This window comes from Desmodus rotundus, chromosome 1 (assembly GCF_022682495.2).
Source record: "Desmodus rotundus isolate HL8 chromosome 1, HLdesRot8A.1, whole genome shotgun sequence".
NCBI lineage: Eukaryota > Metazoa > Chordata > Mammalia > Chiroptera > Phyllostomidae > Desmodus > Desmodus rotundus.
The window spans coordinates 8,681,503-8,704,272 of record NC_071387.1 but is presented as its reverse complement, the minus strand read 5'-3'; the positions used below and the strand labels follow the sequence as shown (position 1 = coordinate 8,704,272).

Below are 22,770 nucleotides of genomic sequence, written 5' to 3'. Positions count from 1 at the left end.
ATGGCCAAAGGTCTGGAGGAGGGATGCTGCTTGGGGAAATGGGGACACGGGAGCAGCTTGGGAGCAGGGGAAAGGGGACTGCGTGGGGCAATGGTGAGGCCAGTGAGCTTAGCAGAGGCCTGACGAAGCAGAGCCTTGAATGCCAAGCTGTGAACCCCAAAGAGCTGGAGGAAGCCTCCAGGGCCCTGAGCTCCCCATCCCTCTGTGGGGGCCCTGCACTTTGTCCCCCCACCCCCCAGCTTACCAGGGTGACAGTGTTTCCCAGCAGTCCTGGAAGGGGCTCCTGGAGACCATCCCTTTGTGCAACTAAGTGTCATCCCCAGTGGGCAGGCCATCCCATCCAGGTGTCCAGCCCAGTGGGGCGTGGGAGCCAAACAAGGGACAAGACGGCCGGCAGACAGAGAGGTAGCCAGGCAGGACACTGAGCTGATTTTCTTTGCTTTCTTCCTTCCTCAGTCCACACTGACCACACCTGCGAGCCCTACAGCTCCTCACTGGCCCCTGCTGGATCCAGATTTGCCCGCTGTACCTGCTACTGCCTCCTCCCCCTCCTGGTACCCCCGCTTCAGGGATTGGGGTGCCGGGGAGGAGACCAAGGGGACTCACAACTACTAGGGTTCCAAGTGTCCACCTCACATCGTGAGGTCACTGAGAGGATTACAAAAGACAAGCCCCTGGCATAGAACTAGCATAAAAGCGTCCACTAGGCGCTTCGCCTTTTTACACTCACTCACCACGGAGGAACCAGGCTCAGGACAGGGAAGCCACCCACCCAAAGTCACACTCTGCACGGGGCTTGAACCAGGTCTGAATGCAGAGCCTGCAGCTTCTACTGCCCCCCACTGGGGCACATAGTAGGCGTTCAGTGGCTGCACACGTGGGGGTGGGGACCTGACCCAGCCCCCACCTGTCTTCTCTCCCGGATACGGAGTCTATCTGGGACCCCCTCCAACTCCCCAGGAGAACCAAGGAGCCCTCGGGACACAGGTTGGTATGAGGGAATCCCCCAGAGGCTCCCATTCCCCAGTTCCCCCACCTGTGATTCACGTGGTACACTGGCCTCCAATGCAGCCTCAGCAAGGAAATGCTGTTTAGTTCAGCCCCCACATACCTGGCCCTGGGCTGGAAGTTTCTCTCCTGTCCATCTCATTCCTGCCATTCCACCGATGACAAAACAGGCTCGGCAAGGGAGACAGCACGGCCAGAGTCTGGCCTGTCCAGCCCAGTGACCCCAAACCTAGCGTCCTTGCCCCGCCCCCCCCTCGTCAGATGCTCACACGCTGCTCTCCCACACCACCCCTCCTCTCGCCCTGAAGCTCCAGTGGCCCCCGGTGAGGTGGTGGAGACTGCAGGTGGGATATACAGGTTCCCAGGGCAGCGGCCGAGCTGGTGGCAGGCCCAAGAGTCCTGCATGCAGCGGTTTGGCCACTTGGCACTGGGTCCCCCAGATGGGGCCCTCACTTCACGCCTGCCCGACACCATCTGGGTGGCCCAAAGAAAGACCCCTTTACAAAGAGCCCCACGGAGGCGTGAGTGTGGGCCTGGGTAGTGGGGGAGGTAGAGGCTTTGGTGATCTCCAGAGGTGGGAGCCCTTGCAGACTGAGCCCAGAACAAGTCCCTGTCACAAAGAGGGTTGATTCCCGGGCATGGGCACCGGAGCCCCCACTCCTTCCTTCCCGAGGGAAGTAGGCACACAAAGCCAAGGAGGGACGCAGCAGCTGCGCCAAAGGGGCTTCAGAGGTAGGATGGTGTGCGCAGCTGGGGAGACTGTGATCCCAGCCGGTGTATCCCTGCAGGCGCGCGAACCACGGCGGCGCTGGCGTTCCGGGAGAGGACACCCCTGCCCGCGCTGGGGGCGCTGACGGTGTGCGTGCACGTGCAGTGGGACTCCGCTTCTACCCACACCGCTGCACTCCTCTCTCGCCGCGCGGACATTGGCTAACGCGCTGCAGCTGCGCGCCATCGCCGAGCGCGGTGCACGTCGCGCTCGTGGTGCTCGGGCACCACGCGCCCTTCCTCGCTGCCTTCCGCAGGGATGGCCGCTGGCACCACGTGTGCGCCACACGGGAGTAGCGTGGACGCTGGGCGCTGTTCGCGGACCCGCGGCGGCGCGTAGGAGCTCGGGGACTGGGCGCGGGCCAGCCCGTGCCACCTGGCGGCATCCTCGCGCTGGGTCAAGATCAGGATTCTCTGGGTGGTGGCTTCTTGGTGCGTGATGCATTTAGCGGCAACCTCACCGACTTCCACCTCTGGGCCCGGCGCACTGAGCCCCCGGCAGCTGCATCAGGCAAGAGCCTGCGCACCGCCCTTCCCCCCTCTTCCCCGCCCCCCTGGCAGCCTACTCTTCCGCTGGGACTGGGGGGCCCTGGATCGCAGGCCCTTGCTGCTGCCGCCGGTGCGGATGCGCCTTCTCTGTCCGGTTACGGCATGCCCCTCCCCCTGGCTACCAGACCCCGTCCCGCCTTTTGGCTCAACTTCCCGCCCCCTGGTCTTGGGACTCCCTTCTGATCTTGGCACCCAGACTAGCCCTTGACAACCTGGCCACCGACACCTCTGGCTGGCCCTGTCCTCTCCAGGCGGCGAGTCCCTTGAGTATTCGCCCAGTGCCAATAGCTTGAGCGGGCTCGCCCCCTAACCGCCTTGCTCCTCTGGGTGCTGCCTGCAGCGCCCTTCTCCCAGGTTCCCAGGCTGTGTGTCCTGGCGCCCTCTCAGGTGTTCCGGCACCTTTAAGGCAAGTGGGTCTTGGGGACGGCTGGGGAGCCAGGATGCAACCCTGACACCTCTCCCACCGTGGCCACGGCCCTCAGAGGGGTGCCCTACATGGGACCCAGGACCCAGCACCCAGGGCTCTTTGCCGTGCCTGCAGCCATGGTCCTTCCTCTGCTGCTACGGGACAGGTGCTCCTGCGCTGTGTTCTGGGCGCTGCTGAAGGGGAAGCTGGGTATGGACCTGTGCAGGCTGAGCTGAGCGAGCAGTCGACACAGCCTGGGAGTTCAGAATCTTCTCAGAGTCTCGGGGCCTCCAGGGAATCTAGACCACAGGCCAGTAGGCCCATACAGACCTGAGGGTGAATCCCAGCTGTGTGACCTTGGGCAAGTGATTTTGCCGTCCTGTGCCTCGACTTCCCCACCTAGAACACTAAGTCTAAGACTCCAGACACACAGCCGTCAAAGTGTTCTTCCTCCCCAGCAGCACAGGGTGGGTGGGGCTCCTCTGGGAACAGTGTTGCCCAGATCCCAGCCTGGCACCCCTTTTGCAGAGACCTATCACCGGCTGCAGGAGGCCCAGTCGTGGTGCTGAAGAGTCTGGGGCACGATGGGTCACCTCCCTGCACCTCACTTTCATCACTCGCAAAGGGGACACCCACCTAATGTGTCTGCAGGAATTAAGGTTGCCTATGCTCCCTATTTTGGAGTCCTTGAGAACTGAGGGGCTTGTGACAAGTTAGACCCCCACCCACCAAGAAGACCCTGGCTGAGCCCAAGTGTGGGCCCTGGGGGATCACCTCCTGACGGCCAGACCAGCAGTAAGTGGTCCCTCTGCCCACAGCTCCTCCCTGACCCTCTCTCGAAAGCCCACAGAGACCTGTTCCGGCCAAGGCCTCCAGCTTCCTGGGCATCCTGGGGAGGGCCTCTGGGGCTGGCTGCACTGCTGGCTGTCATGTACTTCCTGAAGAGGGTGACAGCCCTTGGGGCTGGGGAGCCAGAGCTCTTGACAGGACCCTGAGAGGAGCTGGGCCAAGGCGTCCTGTCTGTGGCTAGCCTGGTCCTGGAGGAGCTGCCGGCTGGTGCGTGGCTGTCGGTGAACGAGGTGAGGTTAACGGAGCCGTTGGGCAGGGGCCTGGGCTCTGGTTCCAACTTTGCCACCAGCAGGTGGCGTAGCCATGAGCTCCATCTCCCCGTCCATCAAGAGGAGTTCCTCTTTGGTCCTATTTTATAAGGTGAATTTTCACATACAACTGCTCTTGAACAAGACTTAAAAATCATTAAGAGCCACTAATCAATATGGGCTTCCCCCATATCCAAGAATCTGCTGACCACCTTAAGTGGGAGGTCCTCCCAGCCGAGTGTTCAGTCATCTTGTCTGCCAAAAGGCCTGGCACTCTGGAGAACACCAGAGATGCTCTCCAGATGGCGAGGGTGTTGGAAACCTTGTCCTAGCAAAGGTGGCTGTAGGCTTGGGAGTGATGGGCCTAGAGGAGGGAGAGAACACAGGGTCACAGACATTGCCTGCAAATCTCCGGGGCTGAAGGAGCAGAGATGCTCCCCCTGTGGCCCCAGAGGGCAGAACTGGGACCAAGGCTTGGGGACTGGGAGGGGATGACACCGCACAGGAGGCTGGTTCCAGGGAATGATCCACCTGTTCAAGTGGTGAGCTCCCCATCCTGGGAAGGGTGTAAGCCCACATTGGACTGGGGATCTGAGTCTCTGTGGTAGACTAGGAAAAGCTGGACTCTGAAGCTCGGTTTCTTCCCTGGAGAATGGGATGATGTGCTTAGGAAAGGACTCAAGGGACACCGGGGCACTTGCCCAGCACCCAGCGAGTAGGTATCCCATTGGTGCACATGCTCCCCTCCCTGCCGTCCTCACCCCCCCCCCCACAGGCTTTCTTTGGGCATCTGAAAGGTAAGCCCCTATTATATAGGTCTAGCTCTGAGTCAGACCAAAGAAGGGGGAGGCATGGCCCTGCCTTCAGAGTGTGGCCCGGTTGGCAAAGGACAGGCCAGCAGACAGGCCACCTCACAATCACTGAGAATGTGTTAACCTGGAGGTCAGGGCAGGTGGGGGTTGGAGTGTGAGGGGAGCTGAGATACGCTTCCTCCCAGGTGGCTGGCAGACCCATGGCCCTGGTGGCAAGTATCCAGCACCTGGCACCCCTGCCGAGCACCCTGCTGACCTCTGAGCAGCTCCGAGTGCTCATCCAGCGTCGCCAGGCCAATGCGGCTGCCCTCATCTACCCCCACAGCAGGACTCTGGGTGGGGCCTGAGCTCAGACATCTCTCCTCAGCCCTGCTCCCTGCGAGCCCTCTGCACTCCCAGACAGCCCACTCAGTTTCTGCCTTTGCCCACGCTGTGCCCTCCAACCAGAATGCCCTTTCTCTCTGACCTAGCAAACCCCTGCATAGCCTTCAGAACCTGCTTGAGCATCACCTCCTCTAGGAAGCCTTCCTTGGTTTAGGCTCTCTCCCGACAGTTCCTCCCTTCTCTCTTACCCCAGTGGCTTGAACATACCTCTTGCTGCATTTGTGGTGGCCACACAATTCCACCCAAGGCTTGCAGAGTGCCCGGGTTCTTTCTGGATCAATTCCACGTCTCAGGGCCAGACGCGAGCACACCCTCAGGGAGTGCTTGTAGACTGAATGGGGGAGCACTTACGGGGGAGCCTCAGGCAAGACTTGCATCCCACATGTGCTCATCCGTGTCTGACGGCTCACAGGTATTCAGGTGCTGCCCACCCCCAGAACTCCCTTAGCAGTGACCCCCTCCCCCTGGATGCACCTTGGGCAGGTTGCTGAACCTCTCTGAGCAGAACAGTGGCCCCCCCTAGACCTGTGGCAGGTAGAGCAGGAGCAGACTCTGCCAGCTGGGCCAGCCCCGCAGAGAGACCTCCTCCCCTGAGGTCCAGCCAACCAGTGCCATTTGACCCCAGGCCTGGAGGTGCGGAGCCTGCACTTAAGAGAGGCCAGCACAGGACTAAGTGTTCACAGTGCCCGGCAGGCACCTGGAGAGGCCCGGCCATGTGTAGGCCCCTGCAGCTGAAGTGAGGCGGCTCCTCAGGAAAGGTGGGTGAGGGTGGAGGGGCGGTGGGCCCTGTTGGAGTCGGGGCCAATCACAGCAGCCAGCTCTGCTACTTAGAATGAGTCACCTCACCTTTCAGAGCCCTTTGCTCATCTGGAAGATTGTCGGTGTCAGCGGTGGCCTCATGGGTTGTTAGGAGGTTGAAAGCACCTGGCAGCAGGTGTTTACTTAGTGTCCTCCACTGAACTCCACATGTTTTCCCTCAGATGTGGGTGGTGGAGGGAACCCCCACTCTGTGCCACCTGCGGGCGGAGGATGACAACAAGGAGCAAAGGGCCCTGGAGCTGCCAGTTTAGACACGTGAACTGGGGCTGGGATTCTGGCTCTGCCACTTACTGTGTGATCTTCGGGAAGTCATGTGACCCCTGTGAGCCTCAGTTTCCCCATCTGTAAGGTGGGCAGAGCCTTTCCCTCTGGCCAACCCATGGTGCCTGCTCAGTCCGTCACTGGCTGGGGTCTCTGGCCCCCTCCCACCCAGCCAGGCCTCTCTGGAGCCACGGCCATCCACAGCTGGTTCAGCTCGAGTGTCTTCCATGACACCCCGGGGGAGCCTGGCCTACGGCCCCAGGCCCCTGGCAGCTCTGAAGAGGTGAGCAGGATGCACGGGTGTGTGAGCCCCACTGGCAGGCTGCTGAAACCTTGGGTGCCCTCCCCAGGGCAGTCCAGGCCTCCATCCCCTCCCAGGACTCCTCGTTCTAGTGGACAAATCTGCCCTTAGCCCGGGGCCAGCCCCTTGCCCCCGACACGCACATGTGTCTCTGGGCCTCCCAGAGGTGTATTTGTGGGAGTGTGGCTCACTCCTGCCTGGGTCCTGGCTTCAGTGTTGAGACTCAAGGATGGGACAGGTCGTAACTCAGATTACCAGCAAGTCCCCAAGACAAGACTGGATGGGACACAGGTGCCGCAACTCCCAGCACAGGGCTTTTCCTGATGTTTCTTTGGACATGAGGGGTGTCATCGCCACAGTAGCCTGGATGAGAGGGTCCCCAGCCAAACATGACCTCTCCCTCATAGTCAGCTGGTGCCCTCAAAAGCTCGCTCTCTCCCCACTGATTCCTGCACACCCACGTGGAGTCAGCCATCTTCTCTTCTGAGCTATGGGACGAGACCGAGAAAGTCACCACGGCCGTGACTTTTCACCTGCCACACCAAGCCCAGGTACCGGGGGCACGTCTGGGCAACAGCCACCTCAGCACACTTAGATTGGCCTCTCCCTCCCCCGATATCTGTTCATTAGACAACCAAAGTCTAAAAACGTTCAAGAAAAATCCTCATCCACAAGCCATCCCCATGTCCTCAAGGGCAGGGGGAGGGAAGGAAAGTATTGCCCACTTCATGCCCAGGGCCCTAAGTAAGCCCCATTCATTTGCTCCTCCAACTGCCCATGCCACGCAGGCGAAGAGTGAGCTTGGGGAAGGTGCTATGATCGTCCCAGAGCTGGGGTCCCATCACTGGTCTGGGTGACAAAAACCTGGTGGTTCCCATTGGGACAAGCAGGGAGGGGTGCGAGGCCTTCACGGCGACCTGTGCCATTAGAGTGAAAAATAACCTAAGTGTCCGTCAACAGGGAACTATTTAACAAGCCACGCGGGGCTGCACAGTGGAACAGTCAGCTGAAGTCAAATAAGAAATGAGGTGTTTTGCCATAAACCGATGTGGAAATATCTCCAAGATATGGTGTTTAATTTTATTATCTGTAATACACATATTCTTTCTTGCTTCTGAAAAAAACATTAGCACATTTCAGAGAAAGCTGAAGTCTCCTTTGCTCACCACCACTACTCCTGGACACACACGTGTGCACACAGGTACACATCACAGCTTGTATGTCGTCCCAAGACTTTTTGAAAATCGAGTGGACTGAAGCACGTAAGTCTCCATGCACTGAAGCATCCTATTTCAGTGATGCGACTTGATGAGCTGGGACCAATGTGCACACATACCGCATCGCCGCCCCAGTCACCGCGGAGGGCATTTCCACCTCCCCCCAAACTCCTTCGCCCCGCCCCTGCCCTGCCCTCGCCCCAGGAAATCACTGACCCGATTCCGGTGACTGTAGATCGTACCGGTCTTTTCTGAAGTTTCATGTGAGTGGAATCTCGTGGTGTGCGCTGTGTTCTGGCTTCTTTTGCTCAGCTGGTGCTTTCGAGAAGCGTCGTGGTGTTGCCTGTCTCAACAGTTGGCTCTTCTTCACCGGCGATTGGGATCCTATGATATGGATGTTGCGTAACTTGTTTTCCCATTCACCTGTTGATGGAGAGTTGTTTCCACTTTGGGCTACTATGAGTAAATCTTCTATGAACATTCCCACCCATGTTCTTGTGGACATAGGGTGTCTTTCTATTGGGCGAATACCCAAAGTGGCCTTTCTGGGTTGTGTACGTGTATGTTTAACTTCCTAAGACAGTTTGTCTGTTTTCCAAAGCGGCTGTACCATCTCGCACGCCCACCAGAGACGGAGGGAGTTACAGCTGTTCCAGGTTGTTTGTCTGGCTTTGGCACGTCATTCATTCCTTGTGAGGGTCGAGAGTTAGTATCTCACCGCGGATCTCGGTGGCACTGTGTCGAGGACTGACGATTCTCCACATCTTTCTCTATATACACTAATGAGGCACTCCTATCTTCCTTTGTGAAGTGTGTGTTCAAATCTTTTCCCCGATTTTTAAATAATTTGTTTCATTTTTAAATTTTAAGAATTCTTTATATATTTTGGATCTAAGTCCTCCGTCATACATGTGTTTTGCGAATAACTTCTCCTAGTCAATGGATTGTCTTTTCATTTTCTTAACGGTGCCTTTGGAAGGTTGTGATGAAGTCCAACTTATCAATTTTTTTCCTTGCATGGTTTATGCTTTTTGTCTCCTATCTAGGAAATCTTTGCCCATCCCAAAAATCACAGATATTCCCAAAGAAGTTTATCATTTTAGCTTTTACATTTAGGTCTATGATTTATCTCATGTTAATTTCTGAGTATTGTATCAGGTAGAGGTTAAAGTTCATTTATTCCACATAGACGTCCACTTCCAACCCATTTGACGTAAAGGTTGTTTTTTCTCCCCCTGAATTATCTCGTCACCTTCTCCTTGTTGAAAATCAGTCGTCCGTGGATGTGCCAGCCTGCTTCTGGGCTCTCTGCTCCGTCCCGCTGATGTCTCTGTCTATCCCTTGCTCAGCCCATACCGTCCTGATTAGCGTAGCTACAAGACAAGCCTTAAAACCAGCTAGGGTAAGCCCTCCAGCTTGGTTCTTCTTTTTCAAAACAGCTTTGGCGATCCAAGGTTCTTTGCATTGCCATATAAATTTTAGAATCAGCTCGTCTATAAAAAAAGCCTCCTGGGGCTTTGACTGGGACTGCACTGAACTGGCATCCTCTCGATGAGTCTTTCATTCCACCATCAAGGTATATTTCTAGTCTATTTTGCTTTTCTTAAATGTATCTCAGCAGTGATACATCATTTTCAGTCTAGAGGTCTTGAAGTATTTTGTGCAATCTATCCTCAAGTATTCCAAAGTGTGAGATGTTACTGTAAATGGCGTTGTTTTTCTAAACTCAAGTTTCATTTTTTTATGACTAGTACAGAGTGATCCAGTGGGTTTTATCCAGCAATCTTGCTACACTCAGCACTTCCAACAGCTCTCTCATGGAGTTCTGAGGGTTTTCTGTGTCTGGGTCATGCCATCTGCAAATGAATGCAGTTTCCTTTTCTCCTTCTTAATCCGTGTTTTTCCTCTTTTTTCCTTCCTTGGTGCAGCGGTGGCATCTGCTTCAGTGCTGACTGGAAGCGGCGAGGCTGGACACCCGTCTTGTTCTCCGCCTTAGGGGAAGAACATCCGTCCTTCACATTAAGTGTGACGGCCACTGTGGGCTTTTCATAGGTGCCCCTTCAGATTCAGTGCCCTTCTATTGAAGTTTACCAAAGGTGTCATTTTTCTCTTTAATTCTGTTAATACAGGAAATTGCATTGCTTATTTTCAAATATTAAAGCGACCTTGGACTCCTGAGATAAACCCCATTGGGTTATATTGTATTATATGTTGCTGGATTCAATTTGCTAATATTTGTTAGGGATTTTTGTGTTTATGTCCATGAATGTGATCTGTAGCTTTCTTTTACTCTCTTCCTCTGGTTTGGTTATCCAACCAAGGCTGACCTCATCAACTGAGTTGGGAAGTGTTCTCTCCTCGTCTGTTCTCTGAAGGAGTTTTGCAGAATTGGCACTATTTCTCCTTAAATGTTCGACGGTAGCAAAGACCAGTGAAGTCTTCGTGGCCTGACGTTTCCTTTGTATGGAGATTTAAAGATGAGCCTTACTTGTGTAGTTGATAGGAGGTTAATTGGGTGATTTATTTCTTCTTGAGATGGTTTGGTAATTTGTGCCTTTCAAGGAGCTTGTCCATTCCACTAGGTTGTCGAAGTTCCAGCATCGCACCGTTCATAAGATACTTACTATCCTTGTACCACCTCCGGGGTCTAGAGTGATGTTTGCCTTTTCATTCTTGGCCGGTCTAGCTGGAATTTTACCAATTTTGTTTACATTTTCAAAACGCTGTTAAGATTGTATTTACATATCAAAATCTACGATTTTAAGTACATTAACATAAAAAATAATTAAAAGTGAGAGGTCACTCATTGTGACAAACCTGGAAAGCACAGGCAGGGGTAAAGAAGACACGATCCTCTTACTCAGAGACAGCTGCCGGGATCGCGTTGGTGTGCTTCCCCCTCGGCTTTCCCTGGGCACGTAGCACATAGATTTCTCCCTTTTCCCCGGTCAAAGCCCTTGCTCCACCAGCTGAGCCAAGTCAGTGTGGTGTGTTTTCCCCTTCCCTTCAGGTGTTTCTGCATCGTCTCAGTCACAGATGTCCCTTGGCCACCCTGTCCTTTCAATCCTACGCAGGCCTCGACTGCAGCCAAGTCCAAAACCACCACCTGCCCCGGGTGATGGTACAAAAGGAACGCAACCCCCTCCTGGTCATGCTCGCAAAGTACCTGCAGGCTTTTCCTCCTGTCCCAGCTCACCCTGCGAGCCCTGTGAATCCTCACTCACCGTACAGGTTCTGGGGACTTTTTACTGGGGGTATATAGCTGGTTCGGGGCCACTGGACACAAATACCTGGTGGCTTCTGAGTCTCCAGCTACAGGGATGGTTCCGTTTGCCCCACTTGGAGGTGCTGCCGGTTGGTATGACAATCACCTCCTTCGAAAGTGTGCGGCAGCTTTCGCAGGGTTCCCAGCACCTGACCTAGTACCCGAGACCCAGGACAAGTATTATGAGTGGACGAATACCTGGGGTGATGATTCAGGCAACCTGAGAAATACCATGTTCTCTGGAGGCAGCGCCACAGAGCCGCGGGGAGAGCGTGGCGGCGACCGAGTCAGGGCCTGGCGTCAGCTCCGAGCTGTGCGATCTTGCAGAGGAACTCCCCTCCCTGAGGCCGTTTCCTCAGCTGAAATGACAGGACTGTATGCCTGTCTCCGACGTGACTACAATCACCTGCAGTAAGTCACAGCAAAGAACTCTGCAGAACACGAAGTGCCATGTTCAGGCGAGGTGACGGTGCCGCCGCCCTCCCCCGTCGGGACAAAGAGCCCAAGTCCGGAGCTCAGGCTGCCTCCCTGCCTGGACTGGAGCAGTTCCATTGGCTGCCAGCTGTCGCCTCGCCGCTGGTGACGTAAAACCTCGATCACTGTTACAGTTTAAGGGTGGTCAAGTTAGCTGTGTCTTTGACTGCAGACCCTTCGTGCGAGCTTTCTCACTTAATCACCCTTATTTTTTTCTACCTAAATGGGTTCATACTCTGCACAGTCGGGCAGCCTTTTTCTTTACTGAACAGCGTGGAGGAGCTCCTTCCCCGTCAGGGGAGAGAGACCTGTCTGTTCTCACCTGGTGCAGAGCATCCAGGTGGCTTAACCCCTCCCCAGAGTGTGGGCCAGCTTGTCCCCGTATTTCCGTATCATACATAATGCTCACCCCACTTTGCTTCTTACAGACGTTTCCTCCAGCCCCTTCACCCGTGACCCACGCTGGGCAAACCCCAGCCCCTCAAACACAAGGACGCCTCAGCGTCCGCCTGCATCCTCTGCTCTCCCTCCTTTCCCCCACACACCTGCCCTCTCCCTGCTTCCTGCCTCAGGCCTTCCCTCAGAAGCTGCTGGAGCCGGTCTGGTCTACGCTTTCTGGAACTTCAGCACCAGGTGATAATTCCATTGTCAAGTTCTTTAACTATGGCAACTTCTTAAAAGACATCCACTCTGCCTGAGGATGAGGCAGGACTCAGGTGTTTTGAGCTTTCCTTCACCATCTGCCTTGTGGGGGTGGCTCCAGGCCCCACTCAGGGGGAGCCTCTTACCCAGGAGGTAGTGAGCTCCCTGTCATAGGAGGTATGTAAGCCTACTCTGTGGGGTGCCTAGGAAGAGACTCATCTGTTGAATAGGTCTTAGAGTTCATGATGTCCAGGACCAGGGCCCTTTAGCATTTGAAGGGGCAGAGGAGGGTACAGGGATTACTGAGCTCCCCACCATGAGCTGAGAGAACAAACATCAGTCGCTGTTGCTTCACGATGAGCACAGTTAGTCAGTGGTGATCCCTGGGGTGAACCCCACCCTCCTACCATCCTAGTACCTTTCACAGATGGGAAACTGAGGCCTGGAGAGGGGCAGTGACTTGTCCAAGGTCACATAGCTGGTTAGAGGCAGGGCACTGAGGGAGCCCAGGCTTTGGGGAGAGGCTTTCTTCTGCTTGCCACCTGCTTCCCAGCCCATGCCCAACCCTTCTGTTCCCTACCCGTCCCCAGCCCAGAGAGCTCCTGGGCCACCACGGGCTGCACTGTGGCTGCCCTGTGCCAGGAGTCTGCCACCTGCTTCTGCAGCCCCAGCACCAACTTTGCCGTCCTGCTGCAGGTGTACGGTGTCCAGGTGAGTGCCTGGCGGGCAGGGGCAGAACCAAGTCCCAAGGATGAACAGGAGGAGAGCAGAAGGCGCTCTGAGCGGAGGGCCAGCCTGAGCAAAGGCAAGGGGACCGGAAGCGGCACTCTTACCAGCAGGAATTCTGATGGGTCTGGCCCTTCCAGGGTGAGGCCCAGGAGTGGAAGAGGGTGGGGGCGAGGTGGGCACAGGCCGGACCACCTCCAGGGCCCGGAATGCCAGGCTTGGAGCTGATCCTGTTGGCAGAGGGCAGGCGTCCGGTTTGCCACAGGGGGCCCTCTGGTGCAGGAGTGGTGCGGGGGTCGGGGGTGGGGAGGGGAGGACATCAGGGGGTGCAGGCCTGGCCTGGCCTAGGCACGGGCGGGGGCCCTGGGCTGGGCTCAGTGGAGAGACCAGGAAACTGGACTGAGGGACGAGGAGGGGTGGTCAGGGATAAAGGGCGGGGCAACTGGGGGATGAGGGACTATCCCTGAGGGGCACAGGTGGGTAGCAGGTTGGGTAGGCCACCAGTCCGAGGGGCCATGGGGTCTGCGGGCTTGGCGTTTGGGGAGAAAAGGGTCTCAGCTGGAGAGAAGGAGCCTATAGGCAAAGCCATGGCCAGATGAGGTCAGACATAAAAGGGCAGGAGACCCAGAGAGGCCCTGAGAGGCACCAGCACTGACGGACTTGGGCAAAGCCCGGGTGAGGAGGGGACCAAGGGAGCGGGGCTCACCACAGCCAGGAAGATTGCGTGTCAGAGGGGCTGTATATGAGCACATGGGGGCATGTGTTTATGCCTGTGTGCGCTCACATGGTCATGCATGTGGATTCGTGTAGTAAGAATGTGCCCACGGTAAGTATGTGGGGCTGGTAAACTGATCCTGTGTGTGGTGGCCGGGGGGTGGACACCAGCCACTGTCCTAGGGGCTTACCATCTGCAGAAGGCACTGATGACCGGGTAGGGACAAGGAAGGAAGACCCTCAAATCAGGCAGTCCGCAGAAGTTCAGGTTCAGGGTGATGCTCTAGGTCCCTCCCCCTGCACTCTCCAAGGTCACCCCTGGCCTCCCTCCAGAATCTCTGACTCCAACCTGGCCTCTTTCTTCCCCACCCATCCTCTGCCAAGGGTGTGCCACCCAAACCAGTGGGTCCCTGAAAAGCCAGGGAGTTCCAGAGCCTTGAGGAGGGGAAGAGAAAGCCCTTCCAGTCTCCATGTGCCCCCGGACACCCTGCCCAGGCCTCGGCCCTCCCTCTGGGCAGCTGCCACCCCCTCCTTCCTTTGGGACTGGAACCTCATCTCCCAGTGCCACGACCCCTCCTTCATACTACCTCTGGGTCTTGGGGAGAGGACAGCTACATCTGGCTGAGAAAGTTGCAGCTACACCTGAGTCCTGAGCCTTGATCCTGCTCTGCAGCTCCGCCCCCCCCCTCCTCCCACGTGCTGCCCCCTCCAGAAGCCCTCCCACATCAGCTTGGCCTGTTCTCCACAGGGCGGCCGCCATAAAGTCCGTGCTGGTCCTGCTGCCGGTCCTGGGCCTGACCTGGCGGGTCAGCACGCTGGTGCACCTCAGCCCAGCCTGGGCCTGTGCTGCTGTGGGCCTCAATTCCTTCCGGGTACCTCCAGGCCCTAGAGCCCAGGAGGTGGGGGGTGGGGGGCAGAGACCAGGGCTCTGAAATGCACTGGAACTCAGAGTGGGTGACTGGTTTGTCCGGGGACTGGGGAGGGAGTTACCCATCATAGGAGGCACCAACAGCAACCAGGGACAATTGTCAAGAGGAGTGGGTGGAAACAAAACCTCAAATGGAAATACTCCATGACCCATTTGACAATTGGGGAAACTGAGGCCCAGAAAGGGAGCCATTAAGATCCCTCTGCCCTGACATTCAAGGGCAAGGTAGAAGGGCAAGGACATTCAAGGGCCAGGCTGGTGCCACAGTCACTTTGGCCTCGGCAGGAAACTGGGATGGTGGTGCAGGACAGAAGGGACATCTCTCCCATTGGGGCCTGCGGCCTACCGTGGGGTCAGCGTGGGCTGCTCCATCAGTGGGGGCAGCGGGTTAGCAAAGGGTATGGTTGGGAAGGCCGTGCTTGACCCACATGAACGAAACAGAAATGCTGGAACTGCGGACCCCGCCGTGTGCCTGTTGGGACCTGTGTCCTGAGCCACAGAAATGGGTCGGACTAAGTGTCTGTCCTCAGGGGTGTTGCAGACCTGTGGGGACCTGGACATGGACACAGACAGCTGCGGGCCAGGGGGTGCTGGGAGAGAAGGGGTCCAAGCAGGGTACCCCCTGCCCCCACCCTTCCCCTCGGCCTACCTTGCAGTACTCCCCCCTCCACACACACACACCTTCCTGGTGTCCGTGCCTACTATTCCCAGCGCGCCCCAGCCCAGGTCCCTCTCTGGGCCAAGAGGTGGGGTGGCCCATCGCTGGACAAAAGCAAGCTCAGAAACTCGGGTGCAAACTCCATTCTGGGTCCGCATGTCCAGAGCTGGGCATCCTGGTCAGAGAAGGGGCGCTGCGGCAGGAACAGTCCCCTCAGCTGCCGGGTGCTCTCTCTGAGCCCCGGCTCCTGTTTTCATCCCTGAACAAGCCTTACTGATGGAGAAATGGAGACCCTGCAAAGCCACCTGCCCAGGGCCTCACTGTAGGAAGGCGCAGCACTGGGGACGTCCGGAGTCTGAGCTGTCAACTGTCGGGTATTCAGCCCTGTTCCCAGAAGCGCTGTGAGGCTGGACGGGGGCGCAAGTGGGGAGGGGTGCCCCGACCCAGTCACTCACCCATCCTTGCGAGGTGATTTGCATGCCCACCAGCTGCCAGGCGCTGCAGCAAAGCGGGTGCTGAACACCCCATGCTGACACGTGGGGGGTGCAGGCCATGACCACGAAGGGAGGTGCTGAAGGAGCGCTGAGCAGGGTGCGGGAGGCGTACCCAGGGTGCTGGTCACCCGGGGCCTGGACCACGTTGTCTTCTCCCCTGGGCCTTGGGGACTCACCCCCCTCTGCCAGGCCAGTATGGGAATGGAGAGAGGAGAGAAAAGGATCGCTGGGGAAGGGTGGAGGCCATGCCCAGAGAGGGGCCTGGAGAATGAAGAAAACTGGGGTTCCACTGCTGTCCTCAAAGAAACACAGCTCCCAGAAATCTGTCTGGGCCTATGCAGTTGGGGACAGAGGGTGGTGCTGCACCCCCTCCCTCGCAAACACAAGCCCTTCTCTCAAGACCCAGCTCTCTTTCAGAGCTCCATAGGTTCAATCCCAGCTCTGCCCCCTTCACCATGTGGCCTTGCCTGGGTTTCTCCACCTGGCACAGAGTGGGATGGGCAGCATCCTCCCGTTGCTATGGTGATGACTCCAGCTCCATCCCTGCCTGTGGCCCTCAGCTGGACAGAGCTGCAGGCAGCCAGTGCCCCCATCCCTGCCCTCAATGCCTCCCTCCCTTCCCCGTCTTCTCCTTTCCTCTCTTGGTGTCTCGTTTCTTTGTCTCTGTCTCAGATTTTTTTCTGAGAGACTCTGTCTCTCTCTGTCACTGTCCCCTCTCCTTATCCCCTTCTCCTCTGGCATGCATCCCACCTAGCTCTTCCTGGGCCTCTCTCTCTCTGTCCCCCCTTTTGTGGATCTTTGAGCCTCTGTCTTCCTGTCACTCTCCTGGCCTCTCCCTCTCTCTGAGTGTGACCTCTCTGGCCCGTTCCCAGTCAGCCTCAGAAGGGCCGAGGCTCCGACCCACCCCAGGCCTCAGGGTCCCTGTCCATCAAATGGGGAGGGCGAATCCACCCACCTCCACCATGGGGTCGCTCTGAGGGGCAAGTGAGACCTCAAGTGGGATGATGCCTGCTCCTCACCTGTGGAGGGTGGAACCAACCACGCCCTAGCCACTCCCTGAGTCCTGCACACACAGCCCCTCCCAGCCCCATCAGGGGGCAAGTTCTGGGCTCGTCATGCCCCCTCTGGCCCCCCCCCCCGGCCCCCACTCCAGATGAAGAGACAGAGAGGTGAAGGCCACCCTGCTGGAGGCGCAGTCAGAATGCGATCACAGGTCTCCTGTCCCAGGACCTGATCTAGCCTTGCAGCTTCAGGAAGGAGCACCTCTCTCACCCCCCACCCCCGCAGCAGGGTGAGGCTGAGAGGGTGGGCAGGTCTGGGGCGTGAGGCATGGAGGGACAGAGGGCAGAGGCTGAAGGGGTGGCGTGGAGTGGGACAAGGCCCCTCCTGGCTCTCCGTGCCAAAGTATGCCACAGCCGCCCCTCCTCAGTGTGGGAGGTGGGGCTGGGCAGGGTTTGTGTTCATCAGCCTCTCTCCGAATATTTCTGAAAGTCTCTGGGTGTATCTCTGCTGTGGCCCCAAGCCAAGTGGTTGTGGGGTGGGTTACAGGCAATGCCAGCCACACACCTGTTGGGTCTGTCCCCGGGGGCCGTACATCTTCCTGGTCTACTTGGCCTGCAATGGACAGGTGAGTGGGGTGGGGCAAGAGGAACTCACCTTGATGGGCTCCAGGCCCACAGGGGCTGAGTCCGGGGTGCCCTGCAGAGGATGAATGAGAAGGCAGCGGCAGCATTCATGGTTCGGGCAGGCACAGGGATGGGGTGGCGGGAGGTCCCACCCACAGCCCCACAGCCCCACAGCCACTACAACCTCTGCTTGCAGACCCGCTGCAGTCCCCAGGGCTGGGCACCACACCCTAGGTCCTCAGGTCCCCGGGGGGCAGCTCTGAACAACCCCGTAGCCTTGGCTCCACCCCGAAGACACTGGGCTCTCAGAAGGTGTGTCGTCACCACCCTCCCATACAAGTGCCTCAGTTTCCCCAGGGCTCTCATGGGGCTGGGAAGGCAACAGCACATCTGAAAGACAAAGAGCCTGAGGTCCAGGAAACTCTGCAACGTTGGGGCCTAGGGGATGGCCTAGAAATGGCTGGTTTCCTCCCGCCACCACTGCTAGGGAACAGGGGCCCCTGGCACCCAGCCCAGAGGCGGCATTTGCCCAGGGTGGCCTTCCCTGAGTATTCATGCAGAAGGGGCCTGAGGGAGTTCCTGAAGGCAGGTGGGTGGATGAGGATCAGGGCCCTGAGACAAGGTATGGGTTGGATGACCTGTAGGCCAGGGCAGGAGTTCCAATCTCAGCTTCTGGTTCACTGCTGGGTATCCTTGGGCAAGTTACCTTCCCTCTCTGGGCCTTCCATGTCCCATCACTAACCTGGAGGGTAAACCCTTGAGTGGGTTCTTAGGTTCTTTGATAATGAGGTCCCCACCCAGGACAAGGGAGCATAGAGAGAGCTTCCTGCCTCAGCCTCCCCAAACGTCACCTCCTTGAGTGTTTTTCCCCCACCAGGGACCCACAGCTCCAGGATCCCACAACCTTCTCCTCCACTGCAGAACCCAAGAGACTGGTGAGGCTGGGACAGGGGCGGCCGGGTTTTGCCAAGGGGCTAGAGAGTGTGTCCGGCAGGGCTGGGAAACCACAGGCTTACGGGTGGGGCTGGGGCGGTGGGCTTCCCCTGGGGATCCAAGGGCCCCCATTCCTCAGTTACGAGGCTGACAGGCCCTGGCAGCAGCGGGGAGGTGCAGACTGCATGCTGGCAGGTCCTGAATGCCAAGGCCACTGGGGGGAGGGGGAGGGAGTTATCACCAAGGTAGCCTCGAGCCGCCAGGGCAGTGGGGAGCAGAGGTATTGTGGGTCTGCCCCCCCCCACAACATCCTCTGTCCTCAGGCTGTGGAGCTGATGGCTTTCAAGGCTTTAGGTAGAGCAACCCCCCTCAGGGGGTTCCCCTTTCCCCCTGGGCACCTGGACGACCCTTCCCCTCACTGTGCCAGAACATTTCAAAGTGATTTGAGAAGCAGCCACACCTGATCTCTCACAATCAAGGCCCCTTCCTCTCACTCTGCTCCTCGTTGGTGCCCACGAGCACACCACGGGCCCTGTGTGTGAAAACGCAGTGGTCCCTAGGAGAGGGTTGCTTGGGGCCCCCTTCCCAGAGCTGGCACTCCGGAAGAGGCAGTGAGCAGCCACTCTCTGTGCGCCCACTCTCGGCCCCCCAAGCCTGGCCTCACTCCCTGTTGGGGCCCCCCTGCCGATACCTTGGGCTCTGAGGGGCCTTCCAAACCAGGGGAGGAGCAGGGGTCCCCTCCAAGGCCTCAGTTTTCCTAGCTGATGGGGGGCATGTAGGGCAGCTGTGGGCAGTGGGGCCAGGCTGGGGCCACCTGAGGTGCTGCTCAAGTTGGGTAGCTCAGCCCAGCCTGAAAGGAGCTGCGGGTGTCCATGTCTGTCAGCTTCTCGGGCCTGAACTCCTGCCATCGTAGACAAGAGGCCCCCCGCTACGAGACGGGAGCTCAGCTTTGCCCTCGTCAAGTCCCGTGGCCGTTTCATCCAGGGCAAGAGGCTCGTTTACAGAGCTCTGAGGTTGGGCTAAACCCGGGGTATTTGCTGCCTTTATCTGGAGACCTGGGGAAATAGAGATGCTGTCCTCCTCCCATGATGCAGATAAGGAAACTGAGGCACGGAAAGGAGCCTGGACTCAGCCAGGGTCAGTGGTGGAGGTGGGGTCAGCTCCCCACCCCAGCAGCTAGGAACCTGAAGCGCAGGGGTAGTCACATAGGTGTAAGCGTAGGCACATCTCAACCCAGGTCTGTGTGACCCCCAAGCTCCCAGCTGGCCATCGCCCCTGCCTAGTGTCCAGTCCCTTGGAGACTCGGCTTCTTCCCCTTTTGCAAAATGGGCTGGAGTCGCCCCCTGCAGGCCTGTAGGGAGGACACAGGCGCCCAGCCAAGGGGTGCGTTCCCCGGAGACCTGAGCTTCCCCTACCCTCGCCCCGCGCCCAGCCGTCCCCGCGAACCCCCACCCCCGCGGGCACAGCGCGTCTGTGGGAACAAGAGAGCGGCACGGCGCCTCTGCGCTCAAGTGACAGCGCCTTTGTCTCCGCTGAATGAGTGGGTTGCTAAGGCCGCTCCTAGCAACCGAGCCACCTCCCCTCCGCCCGCCCCCCGGCCCCACCCTCCGGACGCCCTAGCCCCCCAACTCCACCCCGCGACCTACTCAGGTAGCCTGAGCCAAAGGCGCGAAGGAGTGAAGGCTGCCAGTTGTGTGTCCCTCAAGGTTCCTGCCCCACCCTCCTGAAAGCCCACGGAGCCAGGGGCCACGCGGGTGTTCTTTGGATGGAGAACTGAGGCTCAGAGGGGGAACGAGGAAGACTGACCAGGGTGGCCAGGCCAGGATACCCACCCAAGGTCTTCTTACCCCAGCCTCAGTTCTCGGCCCCTCGGGATCACCCACCCTGATTCTCTGCCAGCCCAGCCTAAAGGGTGCCCTTCCCTCTCAGGTCTCTAGAGAGTGCTTGGGGACTTTTCTCCAAGCTCCTCCCAGGGGTGCCTGGAAGGCCCAAATGGAGGCCCCGAGGGACAGACATCAGCGTGGACCACTGCCTGCTCCCAGCCCCCAAAGCCTCTCCCACCCTCTAATGCCAAACTCCCACCCGTGCTCCCCCAAACCCCACCAAGGCCCCACAGCTCTGTCCCCCTTTCTGTTTGTGGCTGCCTCCCGCATCCCTCCCACCTGCCCTAGAGTTCCAATGGCCCTGCGGTGTCTCTTGTAATAAACCTCTGGTGACCTCTCCCTCTCTGGGATTACCCTGGCCTGGGGATGGGGACAGGATGTTGGGCTCCCTGGGAGGAGAGGGGGACAAGTGGCTAAAGCCACTTTAGCTTTGGGGCTCTAAGTCCCAGCGTCACCACCAGGGTAGGCGCAGCCAACACCTATTAGCACCTCCTACGTAGCTGGCTGGTGCCCAGCCGGTTACGTAGGGTACAAAGGGGGTCCCAGTTCCTGGGCACCCCTTTGACTGGCCCTGGCCTCGGGGCCCGCCCTGGAGCCGCAGGTCGTCACCTCAGACCGGAGGCCACCATCACCCCACTGTGCAGAGAAAGAAACAGAGGTCTCCATGGCTCAGACCTGGGTCTCCCCAACCGGGGAGCACAGGGGTCAGGGTGTGAGTGGCAGCCGCTCAGGTAGACTGCTCAGAGGCAGTGCTGGGGCGGGCGGGACCGGCTCAGGCCCGTGAGAGTGATGCTTCGGGAGGTGCCCACCTCCATTTCTGGCCGTGAGACCAGGTCCTGCCACTATCTGTTCTGTGGCAGGAGTCTTCTCCGCGTCTGGGTCTCTTCTTGGGTTGAATGGTTTCAGAGCCAAGGTGAGGAACACTGATGCTGTGCTAGGGCACGGCGCCAGGGCGGGCCCTGAGGCCAGGGCCAGTCAAAGGGGTGCCCAGGAACTGGGACTCGGGGCACAGAGGCTAACTGTCCTGTTGGCCTCAGCCTGGCTCAAGCGCTGCTGGGGCCAGAGGACGGGGTGCAGTGGAGGAGCGTCAGAGCAACCACCCTGGGGAGGCAGGTGATCACACCAGGCATGGGTGGGTGGGGGTGGGGCGGAGCTGAGCAAGCTGAAGCCCTGAGGCCCTGCAAGGTACAAGCTGCTCCCAGCTCCCTGTAAAACCTGTGCTCCCACCCTAGGCCCTGCCTGGGTTTTGTCTGGGACAAAATCTATAGGGGGTGGAGTGAGGTGGAGCGCAGACCCTCCACACAAAGACAGAGGTCTGGGCATTTCATTCTGGGGGTGAGGGGCGCTGGTGAACCTCTTGAGGCCAGGTCATCATCTGCAGAACAGGGCACATCAGCTGTGCTGAACTGGGCAGGGCAGTTGGTGGTCCCTACTGCCTGCCTCTGCAGTGTCCTCTGACCCCTCCCCCTCTCTTGCAAAGGGCTCCTGCCTCCCCTCCCAAACTAATATGGGGCAGGTGGGGGGCCCTGGTTGGGACCATGAAATCCTTTCTGGTCTCCCCTCCACGTACTCCATACTTCCTCCCCACACACTCTCCTTACTCTCCAACCAAAATTACTTCTCTTGGGTCCCCAAACACCGCTGGCTGACACCCCTCTGTCTCCGTGCTCATGCTGTTGTGTCTGGACTTCCCCCAACAGCTGTGGTAATAAAAAAGGCACAGTGGATCAGAAGCGGCCCTGGGGATGGACAAGATTGGTCAAAGTGGGTCAAGAAGGTTTGCACGATGGCTCTGCCTCTTCTCCAGTGTGTGACCTTGGACAGGCCACTTCACCCCTCTGCACCCAAGCCTGGAGCTGTGAAGAAGAGATGGTACAAGACTGGCACTGCAGGCAAAGAAAGCCCTGGGAAAGCACCTGGAGCACAGGAAGCTTCCTCAGAGGTTGGCCTGCTCACTGCTGCCACCAAGTGGTGGGGGGGAGGAGGCAAGGGAATCAGTGAGAAGGCCAGGCCTTGGGGCCCTAGGCTGGCCACCAGATGGACAGAGAGGGCCAGGCCAGTGCTCTCAAGTCAAGGGGCCGAGGTCTGATTCTATCCCTTCACATCACCGACTGAGAAGCACTTGCCAAGGGCCTATCCTGGATCATAACTCCTGCCTCCATAGGGGCGGGGAGATGGGGGATGGCACGCAATAGGTGCTCATGTGATGGTTACTCCCTCCTACCCAAGATGGGATCTGAGTCCCACCACCAGGGTGAACGGAGGCCAAGGCCCGAAGGCTCCAGTGTCTCTCAGGCCTCCTGGGCACGGCAGAGTCCCAGGGAGGAGTTGGAGCCCAAAGCTCCCCTACCCAGAGCGCCTGCTATTCCCCTGCACCCCAGCCTGCCTCCCCAGAGGTTGAACCAAAGGTTACCTGAGCGTCGCCTCCATGCCAGTCGGAGCACTGCCCCACCCCAGCCCACCCAGGCCCACGCAGGAGCTTCTGCTTTGGCCCACAATGTAAACAGCCAGAGGTAGTTGGAAACTAATATGCAAAATTTATTCCAGGGCTGCAGGGGCTGGGAGATTCTTAAGGGCACTTCTCGTTTGGGGCTGTGGGTCTCTGGCTTTGGTGGGGGCACACGCTTCAGTGGGCAGGGGTGGGGACTGAGACAGGCTGGTGGAGGGCGGGGGCGGGGAAGCCCAGTCACCTTTAACTGGGCAGACTGCACAAGCTGCAACGGCAATGAGAAAGCAGGACAGGTGAGTGCCCAGCCAGGGGACAGGGGACAGCTGAGGCCTCTCCCCGGGGGCCTGGCCTTGGAAA

General features: G+C 58.4%; 1 protein-coding gene across 1 annotated transcript; it reads left to right on the top strand.

Annotated features, from left to right (window-relative positions):
- ADGRD2 (adhesion G protein-coupled receptor D2) lies at positions 1 to 19,621 on the top strand. The gene is given in 20 exon segments (XM_053910778.1): positions 1 to 10; positions 901 to 987; positions 1,317 to 1,529; positions 1,797 to 1,914; positions 1,916 to 1,969; positions 1,971 to 2,259; positions 2,261 to 2,421; positions 2,800 to 2,897; positions 3,260 to 3,290; positions 3,582 to 3,810; positions 4,826 to 4,932; positions 5,645 to 5,689; positions 5,691 to 5,782; positions 6,281 to 6,404; positions 6,851 to 6,956; positions 10,633 to 10,784; positions 12,594 to 12,714; positions 12,870 to 12,904; positions 14,192 to 14,315; positions 19,514 to 19,621. Coding segments are annotated over 20 exon segments (2,304 nt in total).
- The last annotated feature ends 3,149 nt before the right edge of the window (positions 19,622 to 22,770 follow it).